This window comes from Rhineura floridana, chromosome 11 (genome assembly GCF_030035675.1).
Source record: "Rhineura floridana isolate rRhiFlo1 chromosome 11, rRhiFlo1.hap2, whole genome shotgun sequence".
Taxonomy (NCBI): domain Eukaryota; kingdom Metazoa; phylum Chordata; class Lepidosauria; order Squamata; family Rhineuridae; genus Rhineura; species Rhineura floridana.
In genome coordinates, this window is record NC_084490.1 from 5,219,882 (window position 1) to 5,233,247 (window position 13,366).

The 13,366-nt window shown below is 46.0% G+C and overlaps 1 protein-coding gene across 2 annotated transcripts in view; it reads right to left on the minus strand.

Moving 5' to 3' along the window:
• Nucleotides 1-13,366, minus strand: part of CARMIL3 (capping protein regulator and myosin 1 linker 3) — an 87,279-nt gene that overhangs the window by 55,836 nt on the left and 18,077 nt on the right. For both annotated transcript variants that reach the window (XM_061589143.1, XM_061589142.1), the window contains exons 2-6: nt 9,543-9,637; nt 5,627-5,677; nt 5,094-5,153; nt 4,877-4,998; nt 1,674-1,771 (exon numbers count right to left, since the gene is read on the minus strand). In XM_061589143.1, coding sequence (XP_061445127.1) covers nt 1,674-1,771; nt 4,877-4,998; nt 5,094-5,153; nt 5,627-5,677; nt 9,543-9,637 — 426 coding nt within the window. The remainder of the gene's footprint in view (nt 1-1,673; nt 1,772-4,876; nt 4,999-5,093; nt 5,154-5,626; nt 5,678-9,542; nt 9,638-13,366) is intronic.

Here is a 13,366-nt window from a genome sequence, read left to right on the forward strand (position 1 = left end):
GGCTGATGGCCCAACTGTGACCCTATCTGACAGGGATAGCCTGGCTATAATTTATTTATTTATTGAATTTATTAGTCGCCCATCTGGCTGGTTATCCAGCCACTCTGGACGACGTAGAAAATAAAACATCCAAATACATTAAAACATTTAAAATCTCAAACCAGAATAATAAAAACTAACCCACCCCAAAAACCTGCCTGTATTTATTTCTATGCTCTGGTAACCTCAAGGTTGGATTATTGTAATGTGCTTTACGTGGGGCCGCCTTTGAAAATGGTTCAGAAGCTTCAGTGAGTGCAGAATGCAGCTGCCTGAGAGCTGATGCCTTCAAGGTGCGCACAGCATACAACACCTATCCTGTTCCAATTGCATTGGCTGCCTATAAGCTTCCAAGCCCAATTCAAAGTGTTGGGTTCTGACCTATACAGCTCTTTACAACTCATGACTCCAATATCTTCTGGAATGCCTCTCCCAATGTGAACCTACTCAGATCCTTAGATCTTCCTCTGAGGCTCTTCTCCAGGTCCTCCTTTGAGGGAAGCTCGGAGAGTGGTGACAAGGGAGAAGGCCTTTTCAGTTGTGGCTCCCCAAATGTGAAATTTGCTCCCCAGTGAGGTCCACCCGGTGTCGTCATTGACATCTTTTCGGCGCCAGGTAAAGATGTACCTTTTCTCCCAGGTACTTGATAGATTGAGATGGTGTTTTGTTTTTAATATGCTGCCAGACCTTCCTGTGGCTGTGTGGGGGTGCTATTGCTATTGTTTTGCTGTTGTTTATTGTTATGTTTTTAAAATGTTTTATTTGTTTTGTTTTAACATTGTATAAGTCACTTGGGGACCTTTGGGTATCAAGCGACTAAATACTAATAATAATCAACTGAGATGGTTGATACTGGGAAAGGCGCTCTTTTAGAGAGCGCCCTACCCCACAAAAAACATGTTTCTCTAGTCCTGGTGAGCCACTTTTACATCACTGGTGTCCTGCATTCAGCCTGATAGGTTGTAAGTATGCAGGTTTGTGCAGGAGAAGCAAAAGGAAATCTTGCTCTATGCAAGCAACACTCTATTCACATGTGGAACTCATTGCCACAATATCCAGCGATGGTCACTGGCTTGGAAGACCTTTAAAATGGTATTAGACTGACTGGTGTAAGAATGGTCTCCCAACGCGTCATTGCCAAGCGCAGTGAGAAAATGGAATCTCTTATGCCCGGATAGATCAAAACGGAGCGTCCCTGTCTAGGTGCCAGATACCTTTGATTACCAGTGGTCAGAGCCAAACAAGAGAACATGGCTCTTACCGCCAGGCCCTGTTTGCAAGCCTCCAAGGCCCATTTGGCTCCTAGGGCTGGAGACAGAGGCCTGGGCTAAATGGACTTTTAGTCTGATCCAGAAAGGCAATTTGTGTATTATTTATGACAACTCTTCCGGGATTTGGGTCAGTGGGTTAAGTGGATAACGCAATTAAAATTTCATATAATTTCCTATGAATGAAGATTGCATCACCCGCCTCTCCTGAATATGGTCGAAAAAGTGCTGAAAAGGCAGAGAAAAACTGTGCAAAGTCTGGGCCGTTTCCCTCCCCCCCCCAATGCACACACTGCCTATGCTGCCTTCGGTCTCTCACTCGCCTCCCTCCCTCCGCCAATCTCGTCTCCCCATCCCCGTTCTCACCGCAAATGCTGTGCGTGGTGGAGCTGGAACTTTCCGAGTTGGGGGACATGTCCCGCGGCGTCTCTGGGGTCTCCACAGTCCCATGACGTATCAGGCAGCTGTGGCAGAGAGAGGAGGAAAGCAGCTAATGTGAAGGATGGGGCTTCCTGCTCCTCCAAGCCTCTTCTACACATTGCATCTGTCTCACGTAGGGATGGAAGGCTCTCTCTGTTTTGTTCCTCTCCTTTCCCATTTTTCCAGCCTTAAATTCAGTTCTCTACATTTCTGCAGCCATTCAGGAATTTTTAAACAAAAAATATCCTCATGGAAAATTCTTCAGCCTTTTAGGGTGAATTTCTCCTAATAAACACACGTTTGTATGCCATTTGGACTTGTTGGCGTGAAAACTATTAGCGCCTTAGAAGCTATTTTACTGGATCTAAAAAGCTTTCCCTTTCTGACTTCTGTTCTAACAAAAGTGTTTCTCTCCAAAAAAGAAAAGACTTTCCCAGTGTTGTGCAAATTCTTTCGTAAACGTACTGGCAATTAGGATTCATTGAAGTGGCCTTCCTCCCTTTGGGGCAAAGGCAGAGAATGGAATGTGTGACTTTCAGATACGCATTTCAAATGGGTACTCGACCCTGGGAAATAACTAAACATGCTCTTCCACTGTACGGATCACAGAAGGGGTGATAACATTAGGGTAAGATCTAACAAGAACAGGAAGACAGAAAGGATGAGACTTCACCTTCTGTTTCTTTTGAACACGTATGTTCCCTATATTATGTCTGTTTACATCCTCGTTTGATGACTCTGTCTTTTGCAACGTTTACTGCTTGCCATGCCATGTTGATCTATAAATTGTTGCTGCTTCCTGAATAAAGTTGTCTTTCTGACCAAGGCTGCACTCTCGGTTGGACTGAGAGCTTCTTTGGGGCAGTTAGAACCTTTGATCAAAGTTCTATTGTGTTTGGATGTGTTTTCCTTCCTCACTTGATTCAGGGTCCAATTCCAGCTTGTGTCCTACCTGGGGAAGGTGGCACAGCGAGATCAGCATTGAGATCTTGCCCTACAGACTAATATACTCATTTTTGCAAGCAATTTCTCCTGATGTAATCATTTCTGTATGTTATTTTCACACATATGTCCATATTATGCACACTTTCCCCTAATGCATCTGGCAGGAAATTGTTTGGCTGGAAAGCTGCATCGTAAGATTCAGAGCAGCACAAATTTCAAAAGATGGCAGTTCTCATAATATTTCGGAGTGCTAATTTGATAGATTCGGGTTTAAATGAGAACTTAAATCGAATTTCTCTCCTGTCCCTACTCTCAAGAATGCAGTGTAAATGGGGAGAAAATAGGAGGGAGTCACACATCCCAGTACATTTCAGGATTATCTTTCCCCTAATGACTTGTCCCCTGTACCTGTTTGCTTGATGCCTTCTTTTACTCAATCAAAATCATTTAAAATCTCTCCTCCAGCCCCGCCACTCCCAGAGCTCAGTGCTGAAAAAGAACTCAGTTAGCTAGTTCAGGGAATGGATTCCCAGTTCTTGGGGAGCACAAGTGGAGAGAGTTGCTGTTGCACTCAGGTCCTGTTTGCAGGCCTCTCATTAGGACATCTGGTTGGCCACAGTGAAAAACAGGATGCTAGACTAGGTGGGCCTCTGCCTTGATCCTGCATCAGGGCTCTTCCCTTGAGTTGCCACCAATGGGGACACTAGGACAACCAGGGGGTGGAGCTTGGTCAGGGCGCGGCAAAATCAAGAAGTGGGACTTTAGCAGCTAAGCTTGTCTTCACCACTTCGGGGCTGTTGTTAACCCAGTAGATAAGAGAAAGGGCAGGATATTACTACTACTACTACTAATAATAATAGCAGCCTTACCCTCCATGAATTTGTCTAATCTGCATCTGTATTGGAATTATTTTTAAGATGTTTTAAAATATGCTTTTGTTTTTAAGATGCTTCTGGCATTTTACCACCAGTTGTTTGCTGCCCTTTTTGGAGGAAGGGCAGATTATAAATGCAATAATAAATAAATAAATACGCCTCTTTTAAAGCCATCCAACTTGGCGGCCATCACTGCCTCTTGTGGGAGCAAAAATGATTCGCATGATACACTGACTTACCTTTTGGGAAATATCAAAAGCCACTGTTGGCTATAACTCTCGGGGGGGTGTCAAGGTGGTCCCTCTCCCTCGGATGTCACCCTTCTCCAATCTGCTGCTCTCCAGATTATGTTGAACCTACAACTCCCAGGATCCCTGGCCATTGGCCCTGCTGGCTGGGGCTTATGGGAGTTGTAGGGTGCCTCCAGACTGTCAGTATCTTGCAGAAGGGATTCCTTTGCATACTGGAGCTTTAAGTTTGCGCATTTGAACTGGACCAAAGCACTCTATTGCCCTCATGCAAGAAAGCCACTTTTTAAAAGGAAACAGACTTTTTGTGGTTTAGAAAATGATGGGGAAATGTATTGAAAAGTGTGGGGTGGATGAATAACGGGAAGACATGTAAGCAACACTGCTAGCAAATCAGAATGAATGTAGGACGGGTGCTTATTGTCATAGAGCCGCCCTCAAACAAATCAGAACAAATGCTCAATAAAGGCTGGATAGAATCTAACCTCAGCGTAAGCTTTGTGCAAAGAAGTCAGGATGAAAGTTCAATAAACAGATTGTCTGGAAGGGCCTGTAAATAAAAAAGTCTGGAGAGTACCAGTTGGAGAAGGAAGCTCTAGCCTTTAGCATCTCTGTGGTGAACATTGTATATATTCTGCATTAGCATGTAGGGTGGAAAATCAGTTTGGTTTTAGACCGGAAGTGACAGGAAGGACTGGTGGTGTATGTCTTCTTCCTTTTCTATCTCTATAGTCACTAAACCCTTGAGAACAGCCACTGACTGAGGCCACCTTCAGCCCAGCTACCAGATTCTGCTTTCCCTGCCTTGCAGGACCTCATTTCCTGCTGTCATCTAAGGGTGCCAACTGACCAGGTAATAAAAGCCCCAGCCTGCTCTTCCGCCTATGAGAACAGACCGATGTGCAGCAATCAGCGGCAGGCATCTTCTGCTGCATGGAAGGAAATGTTAGCCTCTCTGCTAATGCCTGCACGCAAGGTATCGTGAAAGGCACAGTTACAGCGAATGACTGAAAAGTTGGCAACTCCACTGTCTCCATCCAACCCCGCCCCCACCCCCGCCAGCCCACTACTGCATACTCACACAGAGGCTGGGCAGGGAAAGATTTTGGCTAAGGCGTTGTTGACGTGTCTTGTGACCTGGTCGGCACTTTCCGGGGTGGGGAATTTCAAGTTGTAGTTTGCTTTCTCTGTCTCCACCAAGATCTGAGTGTGGGAGGGAGGGGAAATCTGTGAATACCGTTGCTCACAACACGAATGGTATCTTAATAGGACACATTGTGGAAGATACACCTTCTGACCTGGTTGTGATTCAGGGCGTTTAACGCTCGGATCTCCAGGACGTTGAAAGAGCACTCAAGCTGTGCAGGGACAAGGAGGGAAAAGCAGAGAAGCATCACACTGGATCACTTGTCATGGAATAGGATCTAACACACACACACACACACACACACACACACACACACACACACACACATGTTTTCTCCATATTTTTTTTAAAAAAGTCCTCATGGAAATTCATCAGGATTTTAGTGCGAATGTCTCCTGATATACACATTTTTGTGTGCAATTTTGCCTTGAACGCACACTTTTTTTTTTTTTGCAAAGCAGTTCCCCCTCACACAAGGCATTTTTGTAAGTTATTGTCACTGGTTTATGCATTTTGATGCTCACTTTACTTTAGTAATTGCATTTTTTAACACATGACTTGGCTGGGAAACTGCACTTAAAAATGCAGTGAAGTGCGAATTTCAAAGGATGGCTGTGTTTCGGTTGGCATATTAAATGCAACCTAAATCAAATTTCTCCCCCCATCCCTATGACCGCCACTCACCTTGGCCGGCACCTTAAGTGAAAAGAGATAGATCCGCCAGGTAGTAAGGACCTGTCAGAAAGAGAGGGAGACACAGAGAAGTTGAAGGATGCACAATCCATTTGAATTTCCCTGGAAGAGGTGGACCTGTCCAAATACGTCTTTTCAACCTGCCGCCTACTGGAAGGAAGGGCGGGATATAAATCAAATAATAAATAAATAAATAACTCCGGATCTCTTACAATATAATTGGTGACCGCTGGAACTCTTTATTTTGGAAGCCATTTTGCTTCTGACGTATCCTTGTGGCAGGGAAGGACTTCATGTTCCCAACTTTGTGGTTGGTCTTTCCTGCCTTTGTAAGTTATTAAAGAGTGCCTGATCTCTTAACACATTTGCAAGGAAGGTGCGGAAGAGCTACTAGCCCACAAAGCGTCTAGCAAATCCAGCTCTGCCTAATCATTTTTGGCCTAAAACAAGGGGAAGCAACTTTTGGAATGCTTCATCTTTTTCCTTGCCACAGGTACCCAAGGAAGAGGTGGCCAACAGCCAGTTTCAAACCTTATCCCATTCCCTTAAAAAAATAATTCATTAAGATTCAGAAATATACAAATATACTTCCATTTTATCAAGTGATGGGTTATTAATTAAATACTTTTTTGTTTGCAGCCGATATTAGATTTGCTCTCACAACAAACTTGGAAGGGCCAATCAGTCTTTCATTCCAATTTTACAGATGGAGAACTGAGACAGAGAGCATCTGCATCTAGCCTATGCATCGGGTCCTGATTTTGGGCTTTCCTTTTGGGGCATTTGGTTGCCTGCTGTGAGAACCAGGGCTGTGGAGTCGGTACGTCAAACCTTTGACTCCGGCTCCTCCTCCTCCTCCTCTATTTTTCTACTGTCCGACTCCAACTCTGACTCCTTCATAAATGACAAATGTATATTAATATTAATATTAAAATATTAGTTTTATTTTGAAGTCGGAGTCGGTACATTTCTACTGACTCCGACTCCACCCAAAATTGCTTCCGACTCCAACTCCACGACTCCGACTCCACAGCTCTGGTGAGAACGGAATGCTGGACTACAAGAGCCCCCTTCAGCATGATCCAGCAGGCTCTTCTTATGTTCATCATCGGGGTGCAAAAAAAGAGATGCTTTGTAGAGAAAAATCTGTTCAGGTTTTCAGAGAGCAGCTCTTTTTTCTGTTATTCTACAGGTTCTGATCCCCTCCCCCCCAAGTAGGTCGTGTGTGTGTGTGTGTGTGAAATTCTTATCTTTATATTTAAAGTTTTTAGTTGTGTTCTCCACCTTCCCTCCCCCCCAAAGATACTCCCATCACGAGTTGGAGGAGTGAGTCCACCAGGTTCATGGGGTGGTCAGGCATAAGTGCAATGGCTTAAAGGTTTCTCTGGCAATCAGCTGTTGGGAAGGGAGTAGACGGCGGATGTGCAAAGAGGACTTTGTGATTCTGAGGGCGAGGGGGAGGGAGGAGAAAGAGAGATGGTCTGAGAGGCTGGGGGCAGAGCTGCAGATGGAGCCTGTGTGAGCCAGAAAGAGATGTTGGAGCGGGGGGGGGGGAGTGATCAGTTGGGAGGGGCTGTCCATTTGCAATGAAGATAAGGGAATTATTGATTTTTCCAATCCACCCACCCTCTTCTCTGCCTTTCTCTCCCCCCCCTTCCTTCCTCTCTGACCCATGATGCTAAGATCAGCACTCCAAGGGCTCCAGCAATGGGGAAAAAGCAACGGCACTGTTTAGTGCAAACAGGTCAAAAGAATATGTGCAGTGCAAGGGTCTTGGCGTGGCTGAACTTTACTAAGAGAAAACCACACCAGTTGTATTCACTCCCCAGACCCGTAAATGGGGTTGCCACATTTCAGGTGGTATTCGATGCTAGAGTAGACCCGCTGACATGAACAGGCATGACTAACTTGGGTTTATTCATTTCAGGGGGTCACCTGTGAGTAGGACTTAGTTGAATACAACCTTCTGTTTCTGGTGAAGCTCCCATGCCATTAACCATGGTGGTGCAAAAGGCGGCAATTCAACAGGCCCAGCATTCCCCCCAAGGCTGGTGAGAGCTACACCTGTTGAATATTGCCTTGTTGTGGTGCCTCTGTGAAAGGCATGGAGCGCCTGTGTTCCTTCTGTCCACACACACACAAAAAGATGGCAGCCTTCAGGAGGCTTCTTCTGATGGAGCAGTCTAAAGAAACCCCTTTGTCCCTGCAAGCCTGAGACCAAGGAGGTAAGGAGCCCTTTCAGATATGTGCACCCTTCTGTTCTAGAAATGAATGGCTGCTGATGCCCCCTTAATTTCAACTCACAGCCTTCCCCATCTCAAACCCGCACGTAGCTTTTTAAAAAATGCCTTTCCAGAAACTGGCATTCAGAGGCTAGGCCGAGAGGTGATGACAGACCCAAGGTCACCCAGTGAGCTTCATGACTTAAAGGAGGATTTGAACCCTGGTCTTCTGGGTCTCACTACTACCACACAAAGAGACACATAGTGCATTCCACCGTCACCCCAAACCCCATTCCGGCCAATGCCTCCCCTCTTCCGAATCCTGGGCAAACGCATAACTCCTGGTGCAATGTTGCCCTCTCCCTGCCCCTAGCCCAGTCCCAACTCAGAATAGGATCTGGGGGGGGGGGAACTGAGGGAGAAAAGGGTCATATATTTGTGAGGAGGGACAGAGGGAGATATGTGTCACCTTCCTGCACAATTTCAGAAACTGCCCCCCCCCCGGTTTCAATTAGAAACTAGAAATCAGGAACCAAAGTCTGTTTCGCATCCAGCGCCAGTGTGATGGAATAGCACTTTGGACACCCCATGCACTTAAAGCACTTTAAAGCGTACGGCTTCCCCCAAAGCAACCTGGGAAGTATAGTTTATCCCTCAAAGAGCTGCAATTCCCAGCACCCTTGACAAACTACAGTTCCCAGAATTCCTTGGGGGATACCATGTGCTTTAAATGCACTTTAAATGTATTAGACTAGGAATTGGAGAGACCTGAGTTCAAATCCTTGCATCAGTCACTCTTTCAGTCCAGTCTACCTTATAGGGTGGTTGTGCGGATAAAATTCAAGTGGTAAACTACAGTTCCCAGATTTCTTTGGGGGGAAGCCATGTGCTTTAAATGTGTGGTGCGGATGTGACCCAGCTGCATAACAAGCACAAATCCAACAGGAGAAGTTCTCCCCTTCATGGAGATCCAGCAGTAGGATGATATTTACCTATTGGATTTCTACCTGTGATGCACTTGTTATGAGGAATGGGGTGGGGTGGGTTGGAGAATTTTCCTGGCAGTGTGGTGGGCCCACGTGTGTATTGCTGATGGGACGGGTCAGGATGCTGTCCTGTTAGTTTTGCTGCAGGCAGCCCCTTCCCAGCCTCCTCCAATCGCTGTCCCCCCACCACAGAGGAGGAGGCAGCAAGAGAGGAGGGGCCCCAGGCCAAACAACAGAGCAGAGGCCTCTGCAACAGCCTCTCCGAGCAGGGCCAGACCACGGAGGAAGAACAGAAAGAGGAGGCACACACCATGGGGCAAGAGAAAGGCTGCAGGTTGGGGCAGATGAAAAATCAATTCCAACCACTGCTGTTCCTCTGCCTCACCGTTGCTTGCCAGGCAAAGTGCCGGTGAGCAAGTGGTCAGTTGACATCCACTGTTGCTCCTTCTGACCACCGCTGTTGTTTGGGCCAGAGCAAGAGGCAGGAGGAACAAGCCAGGAGATTGCAATGGCAAAGAGAAGGAGAGGGTCCAGAGGGCAGGAAGCCCCTTGGTTTGGTGTGGGCCCTGAGCAGGTGCCCTGACCAGCTGACCTTTGGCGCCAGCAGCCCTGGGTGAACCAGCAGGTTGCAAGGCAGCCCAACCACCACCACCAGAGTTATTGTCCCACCTGTTCCCCAACCCAAAGGAAGATTCTCACCAGCACCCTGTCTTCATTCTTCTTCGGTTTGGATTCAAGCTTCACCCTTGTCAGGAGGTGAATGGGAGGCCGGTTCAGGAACTTCCGGACACTGTCTGTAAAGGAGGTTAGAACCAGGAAGCTGTAGTGATGCCCATTAGGCCTGGAAGGCAGAGAGACCAACAGCAGGAGGAACCAGAGCCAACGAAAATGGAGCGGTGGTGGCTGATGGCTCCACATCAATGGGGCAGTGGAACCCACTGCAGCCTTTAGTCCCAACTTTCAAGGCGCTGTCCAAGGTGCTGAACCTATTTTGGGGGATATGTTTCGGCAACGTGGACAGCTCCTCGAAAGTTCAGACTGGAACCTGGAGCAGATTCCACGGCCCCACAGACATGGAGTCACCAGCTGCCAACTCATTCTAGTTTTGTCACCATCCTCCTCCTCCTCCTTGCTGAGTTCTACAAGGGGCAACACTGAGGATGAGGAGGAAGTGGAACCTGACAGGCCAGGGCCACCCTTGGGGTTGGTTGTGAGCAAGAAGGCAGGCAAGTGGGACGTGGCAGAGGCAGACTGAAATTGGTGTGGCAGGGCCCCATCCATCCAAATGGACCAGCCTGCACTGTCAGGAAGGACCTCCCCTGAACTGTCGGCTCCGCCCCACCCTTGGTAAGCTTTGGATCAGCATTCCAAGAAAAAGCAGAGCCTGGAATTTGTGGAATGAATCAATACGGAATCATAGAATCATAGAGTTGGAAGGGGCCTATAAGGCCATCGAGTCCAGCCCCCTGCTCCATGCAGGAAACCAACGTAAAGTGTAAGAAGGTTAGCAGTGGAAGGTGCCACTGAGCATGCGCAGAGTGGCTTTTCCTCCCCACCAAGGTAATCGCAGAATGAAATGAAAAAAGGCTCAAAACAGATTTCCATACCTTACATTTGCTTGCAAAAAGAGAGAGGAGGTGGGAAGAGTAAGATATTCTCCTACATTTAGAATTTTGAGAGTTCAGCACAATGGATTCTACTGGATTCCAGGAAAATGTTTAAGCAGCTGCTTAACATTTTTGCCATGAAATTAAGTGATGGGACTTAATATTTATGCTTTTCAAATTCCTAAAGCAAAATGTGAATATCATTAAAAAAAATGAGATTCCACAGATTTTGCAGTATTTCCAGTTCATACAAAAGTTCCATTAAATCTAACACATTCGTTCATTTATTCACAATTTCAGCTTCCACACACCTGCGGCAAGCAAGATGAGTGACAGAGATCTGGGAAAATTAAGCATTCACCAGAAGTTACGTCCTGTGGACAAGAACTTTCACTCCAAGTTCAAATCCCCACACAGCTATGAACCTCACTGGATGACCTTAAGCCAGTCAACTTTCTTACAGACCAAGCTACCTCACAGGGTTGTTGTGAGGATAAAACGGGAGGAGCGGGGAGAAACACCTTGAGCTCCTTGGGGAAAAAGTTGTAATAAAATAATTTAAGAAATAATGAACAATATCTGGGGTTGAACTCTTGATCAAATTAAACCCTACATCCCATTTCTGCACACATTGTTCTGTCTCTAAAACAAGGGGTCCGAGGGCTCAAGGCTCCGTGCAGATTACATTCTCTGACGTGGGGTCTCAAATGTGCAAGGAGCGACGTGGAGTAGAGAAAAGCACTTTCTGCATGCTCAAGGGAATCCTCTTTGTTGCGTAGCTTCATTACATTCTGGGAGCTGAACCAACTGGGCTTATTTGGGGAGCTCAGATTAATGCACCAGAGGCACACAGACATAATCCAATCGATTGCTTTGCTCTGGGAAATGTCTCCGCTTCAGCCAAGCAAAAGTGTATGGGATGAAACAGTCCCCTGCTATGTTTGCACCTCAGGGTAAACTGAGGCCACCACCAGCCTTCTCTGTCTGATGCGAGCGGGGGGGGGGGATGGCCCTAGCTGGGCATGCAGGCAACTGGGAAGAAACATTGAAGGTGACAGGCTTGGGAGGGGAGATGAATTGGTCCTGACAGCTGATGTATGGCGAGCCCAGTTCCTCCAGAGACAAGAAAAGGCTTCAAACTCTCCCTGAGGTCTCTCTGTCCCCATCTTCCCCCCTACACACACAAACATTTATCCTCACACACAGTGGACTTGCTGCCCACAAAGATTCCAGCTCTGAGATGTCGCCAAGATGATCTAAATTGTGTACAAATGCAGGAGCACAACACACACACACAAGCTCCCAACCCCATGAACTGTAAGCAATCTAGGCCCAAACAATAAGCCAGCCCATGGCAATCACTACAGATGACTCGTGCCATTGAGCCAAGCTACATTATACACGGTGCAGTGGTTAGAGTGTCGGACTAGGTCTTGGGAAACGGATTCAAATCCTCAGCCAGCCATGAAGTCCATGGGGGTGACCCTGGGCCAGTCACTCTCTCTAAGCTAACTTACAGGGCTGTTACGCAGAGCTTGGAAAAGTTCCTTTTTTAAACTACAACTCCCATCAGCCCCAGCCAGCATGGCCACTGGATTGGGCTGATGGGAGTTGTAGTTTAAAAAAAGGAACTTTTCCAAGCTCTTGGAGGATAAAACAGACAGGGATAAGCATATATGGCACCTTAGGCTGCTTGGAGGGTAGGTGGAATATAAATGTAATAATGAAATAAATAAATAAACGTCTCATTTACCTCCCACTCTGGCAAATAATCCACTCTGAGTTTGGATGTGTGTGCGTGGTGCGGGGAGCGGGGGAAGGTTTCTGTTCCTGACTTTGATGACTCATTCAAAACCTTAGCATTAAAAAAATAAAATAAATGGCCTTAGCAGAGCTTCTCAGCCTTTAATCAGAGGTGTCTCTCTCAAGACATTTTAGTGCTTTGAGCTGAAAAATCTATACACCGCTCCCCTTTCTCTCCCATGAGTCACCTGGGCGACAAACTCCTACCGTGTTCATGAGGAGCTTTTGTTTGTTTAGGAGAATGTACTGCTTAGATTGCACCCACAGTCGGGCAGTTCTGCTCTGTCTTTCCTTCCGAGCGATTAGGGGTGGAAGAATCTGTCCATTTTGGCCCTCTCCATTTCTCATTTTTACATTCTTAATTTCAGTTCTCCACATTCCTGCAGTACTTTTTTAAAAATCCTTACTATTTCAGTGTGAATATCTCCTAATAAACACATTTTATGCAGTTTCCGCTAATGTATGCATTTCTGCAAGCAATTTCTCCTAATGTAATTCATTTTTAATGTTATTGTCACTAGTATTCATTCTTATGCACACTTTCCCATGACATGTGCATTTCCGTACACATGGTTTGGTTGGAAAACTGGATTGCAAAATTCAGACTAGTGTGAATTTCAAAGGAAGGATGTGTTTCAGTTATATTGTTTTGGAAAGTGCAGATTGGCTAGATTCAGCTTTAAAGGCAAACTGGATCAAATTTCTCCTCCGTCCCTAAGAGGGTGCAGTTCTGTGTTCATTTGGTAGTGAGCAAGGATGGGCAAATCAGTCACTTTTGGTTTCCTCTCAGTTTCCCAGTCTTACATTCAGTCCTCTACATTTCCACATCAGTTTGCAATTTTTTAATTTAAAAGTCTGCATGAAAGGTCATCAGCATTTTAGGGCAGATTTATTCCTAATAAACAGATTGTTTTATTATTATTAATAATAATAATAATAATAATAATAATAATAATAATAATAATAATAATAATAGTGACACTAATAATATGCCTCTGAGCCACTGCAGAGTTCTTCCCTTCCCCACAAAGCAACCACAGTCTACCATCAATTCCAGAGATGTTGTTAAGAAATCAACCCACTGCATTATCTCAATCCGATTCCTCAGCTGGT